Source organism: Oncorhynchus clarkii, chromosome 2 (genome assembly GCF_045791955.1).
Source record: "Oncorhynchus clarkii lewisi isolate Uvic-CL-2024 chromosome 2, UVic_Ocla_1.0, whole genome shotgun sequence".
NCBI classification, from domain to species: Eukaryota; Metazoa; Chordata; class Actinopteri; order Salmoniformes; family Salmonidae; genus Oncorhynchus; species Oncorhynchus clarkii.
The window spans coordinates 8,221,735-8,235,311 of NC_092148.1; the positions used below are offsets into that span (position 1 = coordinate 8,221,735).

At 49.1% G+C, this 13,577-nt stretch overlaps 1 protein-coding gene across 4 annotated transcripts in view; it reads left to right on the forward strand.

Annotated features, from left to right (window-relative positions):
- LOC139420389 (syntaxin-17-like) overlaps positions 1-13,577 on the forward strand; it is a 17,525-nt gene continuing 3,948 nt past the window's right edge. For 3 of the 4 annotated variants that reach the window (XR_011635512.1, XR_011635511.1, XM_071170449.1), the window contains exons 1-7: positions 30-164; positions 740-935; positions 1,056-1,121; positions 5,085-5,277; positions 5,478-5,596; positions 5,747-5,797; positions 11,898-11,984. Coding sequence is in view for 1 of the 4 variants with exons in the window: in XM_071170449.1 (XP_071026550.1) it covers positions 801-935; positions 1,056-1,121; positions 5,085-5,277; positions 5,478-5,596; positions 5,747-5,797; positions 11,898-11,984 (651 nt within the window). In the remaining 3 variants the exon portion in view is untranslated. Of the gene's footprint in view, positions 165-739; positions 936-1,055; positions 1,122-5,084; positions 5,278-5,477; positions 5,597-5,746; positions 5,798-11,897; positions 11,985-13,577 lie in introns of all 4 variants that reach the window. The other variant, XR_011635514.1, reaches the window with a different exon arrangement.

Sequence of the window (13,577 nt, forward strand, 5' to 3'; positions counted from 1 at the left end):
GGGCTAAGGTTTTAGATCGGAAGTAATTCGTCTGCGCGCAAGGAAGAGAGTTGTTTACAAACAGAAGAGAAAGTTGGACATGTAGCTAACTTGAGACAAACAGTTACGAAATAGCCTAGAAGAATGCATCTCTCAAGTTTTACACTCATGGATTTGTACTTTAAGTAAGTAATATGTTCACGGTTTGAAAATGAAATATGATAGATTTAAAGTAAGAATAGTCAGCTGTGCTGGCTAGCTTGCTAACATACTGTTAACTCACCTGACAGACATCTGATTCTGGCAGTTGTAACGTTATATTGTTACTTTAAGAGCACAATATAACGTTATAACTGCCAGCTAGCTAGAGGATGATGCCTTACCTCGGTCAAAATGTGTAATTACAGACATTTCTTCTCTCTGGAACAAGCAAAGTTTTCTGTTATCATTTGTTCCCGGATGTTGTCGTTTAACTTCTTTAGCTAGCTAACAGCTCGAGACAGACTGAGAACCTGTTATTCAAACCTTGGGCACGAGGGAGTCAGCAAACCTCCCTACTAGCCAGAAATGGTATGTTGTGATGTGTTTGGCATTGGGTTACAAGGAGGTGTGTGTGTGTGTGTGTGTGTGTGTGTGTGTGTGTGTGTGTGTGTGTGTGTGTGTGTGTGTGTGTGTGTGTGTGTGTGAAAGAAAAAGAGGTCACGTGGTTGTGTGTGGCACACTGATGTTTGATATATACCTCCTCCCTCCTGTCTTCCAGGTAGCTGAGTGAGAGGAGCACGTGTGTATGGTTGCAGGTGTGAGAACCCACCCGGGGTCAGATGTCAGGGAGGATGTCAGAGGAAGGGGGCAAGCTGACGCTGAGGCGTCTTGAAGGGCCAATCAACAAGTTCACTAAAGTAGCCCTGCCGACAGACCTAGAAAGACTACAGAGACACCACAGCAATATACTGAAGGTAACACACACATATACTCACACACATATATACACACGCAAACTCACATCTCCGACCATTGGAAGTTACAGAAGAACCACACACAGAGAAGCATCAACTGAGCTTGTTATTGTCTTACAGTTCCAGCATAGTGGACAATGGGATCGCCTTCATCAGGAGCACATCAATGCCAGCCGCACTGTGCAGGTAAAACATAGACACACGCACACTGGCCTTGTGCTGAGTATATGCAGTATGTTGTGACTGTGTGCTGTGTGCCTGCAGGAGATCAGGAGTGTGTATGTAAAATTGAGTGTGTGTTATAAAAGGGTCTGTGTGTGTGTTTTCACAATGACACCACCATGTCTCTGGAAGTGAAGGATTCACCCCCACCTCCTTCCCTCACACACACACACACACACACACACTCACACTCAAAACACACCATTCCCCTCAAACCCCTTGGGAGGGGCAGAGTGCTTTCCTGTGTGGCGTGTGTGTGTTTCTGTCCACTGGGCTGGGTGTGTGTAAGGAAGCTGAAGATGGGTGATGATACACAAGGACATGCAGCACAGATAGAGCCTAAGAGAAGTAGAGAGAGAGCAAGAAAGGCAGAGGGAAGCAGAGAAAGACAGCATCACCCCCCCCCCCCCCCACACTCTAGGCAGGAAGTGAAGTCTCTAGCAGGAAGTGGGCTCCTCTGCTTTCTGTATTTCTGTCTGCATGCCTCTATTTTCATCCATCACTCATCTATTCATCCCTTTCTCCTAACTGTGAATATTATTATAGACCCCTCTCTGCTGCTCATCACTTTGAGGGAATAGGTTAGGTAGTTTGGACAGCACACTACAGATCACTTCCACACTCCATTCCCCCAGGGGCAGCAGCAACCTTGTCCAGGTGGTTGATAAGCACATTCGGTGCTGTCAATTAAGGTGATCGTCAGTCAGAGTACCAGCTCGGAGAGCCTACTGGTTTGATTTGAACATATTTATGTTTAGTCACCATCTGAAGAAATAATAATCTACTTGGACCGGCCGACCAAAAGGTGAAGACGGAGCTGGCCCTGGACCTACGGTAAGGTAGCTGTCCCCTGGGTACATACATTCACACCTAGACGCATACGCTGATTCCTCAGGTTACAGACTAGTTAACTAGGCCTAAGACCCTCTAGACTTAGTGAGTGCAACAATATTAGCAGGCTAGTGAATCGGTTTTGTAACGCCCTGTGTGTGTGTGTGTGTGTGTGTGTGTGTGTGTGTGTGTGTGTGTGTGTGTTTTGCAGGGCCTATTTAGCAACGTGTGCCTGGTTTCACTTTCTCCCAGGTGTTTACTGTGTGTTTGTCTGCAGAGAGTCCTGCTGCTTCACATGCCTGTCTGTCCCCCACTGACTGACTGGCTGACACACAGTCACACACACACCGCTGACTGAGTGACTACCTAACATACAACGGTCTCAGGGGTCCCCCCCCTCCCCCATATCCCCTTCCCCCCAGAGACAACAACAGCCTGAAAACACACAAATATGGACCAGTTACACACTCCTACACACCTTTCAATCAGTAGCCCTTAGTTCAATCAGTAGCCCTTAGTTTTAATTGTAATTTTTTATTTCACCTTTATTTAACCAGGTAGGCTAGTTGAGAACAAGTTCTCATTTGCAACTGTGACCTGGCCAATATAAAGCAAAGCAGTGTGACACAGACAACAACACAGAGTTACACATGGAGTAAACAATAAACAAGCCAATAACACAATAAACAAGTCAATGACAGTAGAAAAAAGAAAGTCTATATACAGAAAGGCATGAGGAGGTAAGGCATGAGGAGGTAAGGCATGAGGAGGTAAGGCATGAGGAGAAGGCATGAGGAGGTAAGGCATGAGGAGGTAAGGCCATAGGAGCGAATAATTACAATTTAGAAAATGAACACTGGAGTGATAAATGAGCAGATGATGATGTGCAAGTAGAGATACTGGTGTGCAGAAAAGTAAATAAAATAAAAACAGTATGGGGATGAGGTAAGTAGATTGGGTGGGCTATATACCAATGGACTATGTACAGCTGCAGCGATCGGTTAGCTGCTCAGATAGCTGATGTTTAAAGTTGGCGAGGGAAATAAAAGTCTCCAACTTCAGCGATTTTTGCAATTCTCTCCAGTCACTGGCAGCAGAGAACTGGAAGGAAAGGCGGCCAAAGAGGTGTTGGCTTTAGGGATGATCAGTGAGATATACCTGCTGGAACGTGTGCTATGGGTGGGTGTTGTTATTGTGACCAGTGAACTGAGATAAGGCGGTGCTTTCCCTAGCATAGACTTATAGATGTCCTGGAGCCAGTGGGTCTGGCGACGAATATGTAGTGAGGGCCAGCCCACTAGAGCGTACAGGTCGCAATGGTGGTTGGTATAAGGTGATTTGGTAACAAAACGGATGGCACTGTGATAGACTGCATCCAGTTTGCTGAGTAGAGTATTGGAAGCTATTTTGTAGATGACATCGCCGAAGTCAAGGATCGGTAGGATAGTCAGTTTTACGAGGGTAAGTTTGGCGGCGTGAGTGAAAGATGCTTTGTTGCAAAATAGAAAGCCGATTCTAGATTTGATTTTGGATTGGAGATGTTTAATATGAGTCTGGAAGGAGAGTTTACAGTCTAGCCAGACACCTAGGTATTTATAGTTGTCCACATATTCTAGGTCAGAACTGTCCAGAGTAGTGATGCTAGTCGGGCGTGCGGGTGCGTGCAGCAAACGGTTGAAGAGCATGCATTTGGTTTTACTAGCGTTTAAGAGCAGTTGGAGGCCACGGAAGGAGTGTCGTATGGCATTGAAGCTCGTCTGGAGGTTAGTTAACACAGTGTCCAAGGAAGGGCCAGAAGTATACAGAATGGTGTCATCTGCGTAGAGGTGGATCAGGGAATCGCCCGCAGCAAGAGAGACATCATTGATGTATACAGAGAAAATAGTTGAACCCTGTGGTACCCCCATAGAGACTTGAACCCTGTGGTACCCCCATAGAGACTGCCAGAGGTCCGGACAACAGGCTTATAAATCGATCGAGTTGGCTTGCATTGAGCAGTAGCCCTGATTTTTACAGACACAGTAGCATGTTTCTTCTGCCTGAATGAAGCAGCATATGCCTGGAATCCTTACACCGTAATGCAGCAAGGGGGAGTGGTTTCATCACTGTACCACATTCAGATCGATTTATAGCCAGTAGTCTAAAATAATGAATAGATTTTAAACAAAACCCACCTTCTGTTTGTGATAGACGGACACTATATGAGATGAAAGGCCTAACGAGTTCAGGAAATATTCACAGTAATGGGGAGAGACGTTTTGACCAAGAGACCTTTAGAAAATACGCCCATTTTCTCTAACAATAAATATACAAATATGTATTATACAGAAATCTTATAGTTAGTCGCTTTATAAATTTGATTATACTATATTTAGAACAAATAAGTTATTTCAAGCCTTCTTTATACAGTTTAGTTATAGGATATCCATCATATAACATATTTGTATCATGTTTGAATCATGTTTGTGCTTTTGTACTTGATCTTGTGTCTTGAAAAGTGACTACAGCTCACCAGTCTAACTGTTTTACCAGAAAGGGGAAATTTGAACCGTAGAGATTGCAGCATTACTAGTTATTGTTTATGGCCCTCTCATGGTAAATCATTACTTTAGGGGATTACGTAGATTACATTTAAGAGGTTTTAACCAACCTTCTCCAGGAGGGCAGAGAGCTCATTCACCTGTTAATGTTCTTATTGTTGATGTTCTTTGTGTGTGTGTGTGTTATCTGTGAAGCATATGCTAACAGGTCTTTAGCGTTCTGACAGGTGTGTCTCCCCGTGGCCATAGCAGCTCAATGCTAATCCAGTCTGCAGCTGTGCGTGTATGTTTATTCATCATGTCTAATTAGCGTGGGAGCATCTATTGGTCATGACCTCCTGACCCCTGCCCTGGTCTGCCCTGGGGCTGATGGGTACAACCAGGGGAGGCGATCTGACAACCTCCTACTTCCCCCTTCTCACTCCTCCTCCCAGCAGAGACACTGGAACCTGTCTGTCTGTATGAGGGTGTACTTCTCTCTCTCTCGTGCCTCTTTTTTAAATCTATCTGTTGGGAAGTTGAACTACTTGTTGAACCTCTCTCTCCCTCTCTGTAGCAGTTGAGGGCTAATGTTAGAGAGATGGAGAAGCTGTGTGGACGTGTCCGCCCGGAGGACGGCCCCGCCCTGGAGAGGCTGGTTCAGCCAATCAGAGACCGAGCATCTGCTGCCACGCAAAACTTCCTACTCCTGCATTCTAACCCCGCCCCTCTGCCACAGGCACCACGCCCCCCAGACCACTCATCCTCAGGTAGCACCGCCCCCAACCCCTCTATTCAACTACATCAGTTTATTCCATTCAATGGCAGCCATGTTAGCTCTTCCTTTATTGACCAATAAACCAACTAATAAATCATCTAAATGCTCATTATGAATTTCAGAATTTCAGAAGCAGTAACATGTCCAGATCTAAAGTTGGTCACTCTGGTTCTCACTGACCTTGTCCGTTAGGTGGTTCCCATGGTGATGATGTGGGCAGGGAGCCCCCTCCTGTCAATCAAACGCAGCTCCTCCTCCCAGTGATCCCCCTCAACGAGAGTGCTGCTGAGTCCTGGGACACCCTGGAGGAGGTGGGAATATTTGGGCCCCTTGTACTGTATTCACAAATTGTCTTAATAATAGATTAAGAGATCATAATATTTATTAATGTCTTTAATATGTCATGTAGTAGGTTTTTGTTTGTGTTATTGTTGCTGTGTTAATATGAGTTGTTTTGTCAGGACCTGAAGGAGCTTAGCGGTTTGGTGACAGAGTTCTCTCTGCTGGTCCATGTGAGTATGCTATGTACAGTGCATTCGGAAGTATTTCCACATTTTGTTACGCTAGAGCCTAATTCTAAAATTGATTAAATTGTTTTCCTCATCAAACTACACACAATACCCCATAATGACAAAGCAAAAACTGTTTTGTAGACATTTTTGCAAATAAAAACTGAAATATCACATTTCCTTAAGTATTCAGACCTTTTACTCAGTACTTTGTTGAAGCACCTTTGGCAGCGATTACAACCTCAAGTCTTCTAGGGTATGACACTACAAGCTTGACACACCTTTATTTGGGGAGTTTCTTCCATTCTTTTCTAAAGATCCTCTCAAGCTCTGTCAGGTTAGATGGGGAGCGTTGCTGCACAGTTATTTGCAGGTCTCTCCAGAGATGTTCGATCGGGTACAAGTCCGGGCTCTGGCTGGGCCACTCAAGGACATTCAGAGACTTGTCCCAAAGCCACTCCTGTGTTGTCTTGGCTGTGTGGTTTTCATCAAGGATCTCTCTGTACTTTGCTCCGTTTATCGTTCCCTCAATCCTGACTAGTCTCCCAGTCCCTGCAGCTGAAAAACATCCCCACAGCATGGTGCTGTTGCCACCATGCTTCACCTTAGGGATGGTGCCAGGCATTCAGCTTGGCATTCAGGCCAAAGAGTTCAATCTTGTTTCAGCAGACCAGAGAATCTTGTTTCTCATGGTCTGAGAGTCCTTTAGGTGCCTTTTCTAATCAAATCCAATGTTGTTGGTAACATACACATGTTATTGCGAGTGTAGCGAAATGCTTGTGGCAAACTCCAGGCGGGCTGTCATGTGCCTTTTCCTGCGGAGTGGCTTCGTTTGGCCTGATTTGTGGAGTGCTGCAGAGATGGTTGTCCTTCTGGAAGGTTCTCCCATCTCCACAGAGGAACTCTGGAGCTCTGTCAGAGTGACCATCAGGTTCTTGGTTACCTTCCTGACCAAGGCCATTCTCCCCTGATTGCTCAGTTTGGCTGGTTGGCCGGGCGGCCAGCTCTAGGAAGAGTCTTGGTGGTTCCAAACTTCTTCCATTTAAGAATGATGAGGCCACTGGGATCTTCAATGCCGCAGACATGTTTTGGTACCCTTCCCCAGATCTGTGCCTCGATACAATCCTGTCTCGGGGCTTCTTCAACCTCATGGCTTGGTTTTTGCTCTGACTTGCACTGTCAACTCTGGGACCTTAAATAGACAGGTGTGTGCCTTTCCAAGTCATGTCCAATCAATTGAATTTGCCACAGGTGGACTCCAATCAAGTTGTAGAAACATCTCAAGGATGATCAATGGAAACAGGATGCACCTGAGCTCTGTTTCGAGTCTAATAGCAAAGGGTCTGAATACTTATGAAATTAGCAAAAAAATAAAAAAACTGTTTTCATTGTCTTATTATGGGGTATTGTGTGTAGATGAGGACAATTTAAAAAAAATGTAATCCGTTTAAGAATAAGGTTATAACAAAATGTTGATAAAGAGAAGGGGTCTGAATACTTCCCGAATGCACTGTATGGTCTGTGTGTGTGATTGAGAGCTGACAATGTCAGCAGACAATGCCTTCCTGGTGTCTAATGAGACCGGATGAATGACAGGGACAGGGCTACGTAACACAGATAGCCTGCTGCGGCTACGCTAACCATGCTGTTAGCACACAGGGCAGTGAGGGCACTGACAGACAGTGTAGTGAGCGACAGCTAGCCTAGCGTCTGTCTGTCTGGTTGGATTCATGCTGGGGCTCCTTAGAGAGCAGGTCACAGCACACCACAGGTTACTGGAGTGGGGCTGCAGGCAGGTGTACTGCTGGGGGAGGGGGGATGGTAGAAATGGGCCATAGGGGAGAGGTGGGAGACGAGAGAGGATAGGAGAGAAGGGGGCTGTGTGTCCATGGGGAGAAGAGAGGAGAGTGCCGTGGGAGAGAACCCAGGCAACAGGGCGTATGGTGGGCCAGGAGGAAAACAGACGACTCCGATTATCACTCTATCCCCTGGGAACAAAAGAGCAATAGGAGGGAGAGTGGGAGGAAGGGAGGGCTTAAACATGGTGAGAGAGGAGGGCAGAAAGAGGTGTAGAGAGAGAGATTTAGGGAGGGAGAGCGAGAGACGAGACCGAGAGGAGATTGTTTTGAAGGAGAGAGCATAAAGATGTTTTAGTGCTGTGGTCTCTCTGGGGTGACTGGTGTCATTCAGGGACCAATACTCAGCCTCTCAACCACAGGGTAAACACTGCTGTGTGTCGGTGTTTGTACCTGCCTGGGGATTTGAGAGAGAGAGGGAGGGGGACAGAGACAGGCAAGTTGAGATGTTCAGACACAGCCTGCTAGTGTCTGACTGAAGCACTCATCTCCCCCTGTTACACTGGCTGGAGCCTAGAAGCTCCACATCCACCAACAACCATACATACATCTGGGATTTAAAGGGAGGGAGGGTGAAGAAATGGGAACCGAAGTGAACATGAGAGTGGGGGAGAGATGTGAGGACTGAGGAGAGGAGTAAAGATGTCAGCATGCTTCGGTTCAGAATGAGTGTGCTCGCATAATCCCTTAAAAGACCTTTGTTTGAAATACCAAGCAGATCTTAGTCGCACAATTTTACATCCTAGATGTTTGGTGCAGTCTCCTTGAATGTAAGGGAGAGGGAGGGAGTTAGGAGGCAGTAAGGGAGAGGAGGGAGTTAGGAGGCAGTAATGGAGAGGAGGGAGTTAGGGGCAGTAAGGGAGAGGGAGGAAGGGGACTGTAACGGAGAGGGAGGGAGGGAGGGGACTGTAACGGAGAGGGAGGGAGGGAGGGGACTGTAATGGAGAGGAGGGAGTTAGGGGGCAGTAAGGGAGAGGGAGGGAGTTAGGAGGCAGTAAGGGAGAGGGAGGGAGTTAGGAGGCAGTAAGGGAGAGGAGGGAGTTAGGAGGCGGTAATGGAGAGGAGGGAGTTAGGGGCAGTAAGGGAGAGGGAGGAAGGGGACTGTAACGGAGAGGGAGGGAGGGGACTGTAACGGAGAGGGAGGGAGGGAGGGGACTGTAACGGAGAGGGAGGGAGGGAGGGGACTGTAATGGAGAGGAGGGAGTTAGGGGCAGTAAGGGCGAGGAGGGAGTTAGGAGGCAGTAAGGGAGAGGAGGGAGTTAGGAGGCAGTAAGGGAGAGGGAGGGAGTTAGGAGGCAGTAAGGGAGAGGGAGGGAGTTAGGAGGCAGTAAGGGAGAGGGAGGGAGTTAGGAGGCAGTAATGGAGAGGAGGCAGTAATGGAGAGGAGGGAGTTAGGGGGCAGTAATGGAGAGGGAGGGAGTTAGGGGGCAGTAACGGAGAGGGAGGGAGGGGGCAGTATGGGAGAGGGAGGGAGTTAGGGGGCAGTAACGGAGAGGGAGGGAGGGGGCAGTATGGGAGAGGGAGGGAGTTAGGGGGCAGTAACGGCGAGGGAGGGAGGGGACTGTAACGGAGAGGAGGGAATTAGGGGGCAGTAAGGGAGAGGGAGGGAGTTAGGGGGCAGTAACGGAGAGGGAGAGAGGGGACTGTAATGGAGAGGAGTGAGTTAGGGGGCAGTAAGGGAGAGGGAGGGGACTGTAACGGAGAGGAGGGAATTAGGGGACAGTAAGGGAGAGGGAGGGAGTTAGGGGGCAGTAATGGAGAGGGAGGGAGTTAGGGGGCAGTATGGGAGAGGGAGGGAGTTAGGGGGCAGTAACGGAGAGGGAGGGAGGGGACTGTAACGGAGAGGAGGGAATTAGGGGGCAGTAAGGGAGAGGGAGGGAGTTAGGGGGCAGTAAGGGAGAGGGAGGGAGTTAGGGGGCAGTAACGGAGAGGGAGGGAGTTAGGGGGCAGTAACGGAGAGGGAGGGAGGGGACTGTAACGAAGAGGAGGGAATTAGGGGGCAGTAAGGGAGAGGGAGGGAGTTAGGGGGCAGTAACGGAGAGGGAGGGAGTTAGGGGGCAGTAAGGGAGAGGGAGGGAGTTAGGGGGCAGTAACGGAGAGGGAGGGAGGGGGCAGTAAGGGAGAGGGAGGGAGTTAGGGGGCAGTAAGGGAGAGGGAGGGAGTTAGGGGGCAGTAAGGGAGAGGGAGGGAGTTAGGGGGCAGTGAGGGAGGGAGTTAGGGGGCAGTAAGGGAGAGGGAGGGAGTTAGGGGGCAGTAACGGAGAGGGAGGGAGGGGACTGTAACGGAGAGGAGTGAGTTAGGGGGCAGTAAGGGAGAGGGAGGGAGGGGATTGTAACGGAGAGGAGGGAATTAGGGGACAGTAAGGGAGAGGGAGGGAGTTAGGGGGCAGTGAGGGAGAGGGAGAGAGGGGACTGTAATGGAGAGGAGGGAGTTAGGGGGCAGTAAGGGAGAGGGAGGGAGTTAGGGGGCAGTAAGGGAGAGGGAGGGAGTTAGGGGGTAGTAACGGAGAGGGAGAGAGGGGACTGTAATGGAGAGGAGTGAGTTAGGGGGCAGTAAGGGAGAGGGAGGGGACTGTAACGGAGAGGAGGGAATTAGGGGACAGTAAGGGAGAGGGAGGGAGTTAGGGGGCAGTGAGGGAGAGGGAGAGAGGGGACTGTAATGGAGAGGAGGGAGTTAGGGGGCAGTAAGGGAGAGGGAGGGAGTTAGGGGGCAGTAAGGGAGAGGGAGGGAGTTAGGGGGCAGTAACGGAGAGGGAGAGAGGGGACTGTAATGGAGAGGAGTGAGTTAGGGGGCAGTAAGGGAGAGGGAGGGGACTGTAACGGAGAGGAGGGAATTAGGGGACAGTAAGGGAGAGGGAGGGAGTTAGGGGGCAGTAAGGGAGAGGGAGGGAGGGGATTGTAACGGAGAGGAGGGAGGGGACTGTAATGGAGAGGAGTGAGTTAGGGGGCAGTAAGGGAGAAGGAGGGAGGGGATTGTAACGGAGAGGAGGGAATTTGGGGACAGTAAGGGAGAGGGAGGGAGTTAGGGGGCAGTGAGGGAGAGGGAGGGAGGGGGCAGTAAGGGAGAGGGAGGGAGTTAGGGGGCAGTAAGGGAGAGGGAGGGAGTTAGGGGGCAGTAAGGGAGAGCGAGGGAGTTAGGGGGCAGTGAGGGAGGGAGTTAGGGGGCAGTAACGGAGAGGGAGGGAGTTAGGGGGCAGTAAGGGAGAGGGAGGGAGTTAGGGGGCAGTAAGGGAGAGGGAGGGAGTTAGGGGGCAGTAACGGAGAGGGAGGGAGTTAGGGGGCAGTAACGGAGAGGGAGAGAGGGGACTGTAATGGAGAGGAGGGAGTTAGGGGGCAGTAAGGGAGAGGGAGGAGGGGACTGTAATGGAGAGGAGGGAGTTAGGGGGCAGTAACGGAGAGGGGTAGAGGGGACTGTAATGGAGAGGAGGGAGTTAGGGGGCAGTAAGGGAGAGGGAGGGAGGGGATTGTAACGGAGAGGAGGGAATTAGGGGACAGTAAGGGAGAGGGAGGGAGTTAGGGGGCAGTAAGGGAGAGGGATGGAGTTATGGGGCAGTGAGGGAGGGAGTTAGGGGGCAGTGAGGGAGGGAGTTAGGGGGCAGTGAGGGAGGGAGTTAGGGGGCAGTGAGGGAGGGAGTTAGGGGGCAGTGAGGGAGAGGGAGGGAGTTAGGAGGCAGTATGGGAGGGAGTTAGGGGGCAGTGAGGGAGGGAGTTAGGGGGCAGTGAGGGAGGGAGTTAGGGGGCAGTAAAGGAGACGAGGGACTTAAAAAGCTCAGGATGGTCATAGTTTTGATTTTAAACCACTACAGAAAATGTATACCTGTTGTCTGAATATTGTATATCCATATGTAATAAGTAGCTAATGTAAAAAGGTACCATGTCCATAAAATGTATATAGTATGTACATATAACAACAACGACTACTATAAGGAAGGAGAGAAGGATGGATGGTGTCCAGCACACAGGGAGAGAGGGACAGCTGTCACACTGAATATTTCATGAGCTCCTCACAATAACCCACCTAGACCCCTCCTGCCCCAATATAACCCCCTCAAGACCACTTCCTACCCCAATATAATCTCCCCAGACCCCGCCCTGCCCCAATATAATCTCCCCCAGACCCTACCTTTTCTACTTTACACCCACATCACCCCCCACAGACAGACACACACACACATCTGTATTGCTGTGTCGAGAGGGACCAAGTCAGCGGTGTGTGTCTCCAGTGTATAAACCCTGTGTGTGTGTCAGTCCCAGCAGGAGAAGATTGACAGCATAGAGGAGAACGTCATCACAGCAGCAGCCAACGTGGAGGAGGGGACCAGGAGCCTCGGGAAGGTGCGTGTGAGCGTGTACACGTGTGTGTGTGTGTGGTGTTTGGGAGATCGATGGCACTTTGCCTCCCAGCCATTCTACAACGTTTGTCCCTATTGATCCAGCAGAATACGGAGGAAAGCTGCAATTAAAGAAATAGAGAGAATAGATGGAGAGAGGGGTTAAGAGGTACAGTGATGGAGGGAGGGGTTGAGTAGGGGGTGTTGTCAATGGAGAGTGCAAGGTGTGTGTGTGTGGGTGCAGGAGGCGAGGAGAAGTACGAAGGGCTATTTAATAGCTCTTCAGTAGCAGCGTTTGGCCTCCCACTGTTGGCTCAATACACACACACACACACACACACACACACACACACACACACACACACACACACACACACACACAGAATAAAGTCAGACTGACAGCTCAATACCCACAGACATATTACAAGCTCAGTGTGGTATGTCGTGTGAGTTCTATACGGCTGAACAGACGCTCCGCGTACACACCCGTTTTGAGTCTAGTTGCAGCCAAAATATCATTATTTAAAATGTGGTTTATTTAAGTGTAAATGTACCATCTCTCACCCCATGGTTTGACTGATAAATGGAACTTCAACTCAGTTCAACTTCCTTAATTGATGAAGTTGAACTGGGATTGAGCCCACATTGAGGTCCAGAATATTCTAGGGTGTGGCTGTGCTGTTAAGGGATCCTGAGTGGCACAGCGTTCTAAGGTACTGCATCGCATCACTACAGACCCGGGTTCGATCCTGGACTGTATCACAACCGGCTGTGATCGGGAGTCCCATAGGGCGGCGCACAATTGGCCCAGCTTTGTCTAGGTTAGTTGGACTTCTTTTTCTGCTAGGCAACCCGAAGATCAAAGCCGAAGTCTACGCTCCTTCGTCGGTAATTGGTCAACAGTAGGGATTCTTCAATAAAGTCTTTGTCATTCAATGAGAAATGACTCGTTTTCATGCACATTTTTTCATTAAGAAATACTGCACCAAACATCTTAGTTAGATGTAAAATTGATCTCCATGTCAAAATTAGTGACAGATTTATCTTAGATTAATTCTGACTATTTTGAGGAAGTGTATTCTGGCTACGGCATCTCTAAATGGACAAATAGTACTATTGCTGCTTTTTTCAAAGTTTTCAGGTCTTTTAAGGGAGTATGTGTGCACACTCGATGGGCTAGGCGTCAGCCCAACTGAAGCATGCTGAGGCCTTTAGAAGCAGTGTGTGTACATAGAAGAGCTGTCAGACACAGCAGTGTGTGTCATCTGTCATCAGGCCAGGTGCCATTACACACACCCCTGCTTTACCAACACTCTGTACTCTGAACTTTCAACTTACCTCTGGTTAATTAAAATGACCTTCACTGCCATGAGGTGAGGGGGTGGGAGGGCGTTTGAACTGGAGCCATTAAACTGTTAATCTGTTAATCAACCGTGGGAGGGGGTAGTGTGTGTGTGTGTGGCGGAATGTTCAGAGGAGTCACTCATTTACAGCAATCAGTCTAAAGAAGCGTCTTCCTCTCTGAAGATAACAGTATTAATAAACACACACCTCATTTCTCCAATTTTAATAAACGTGGGTAATTAAACTGTACAGC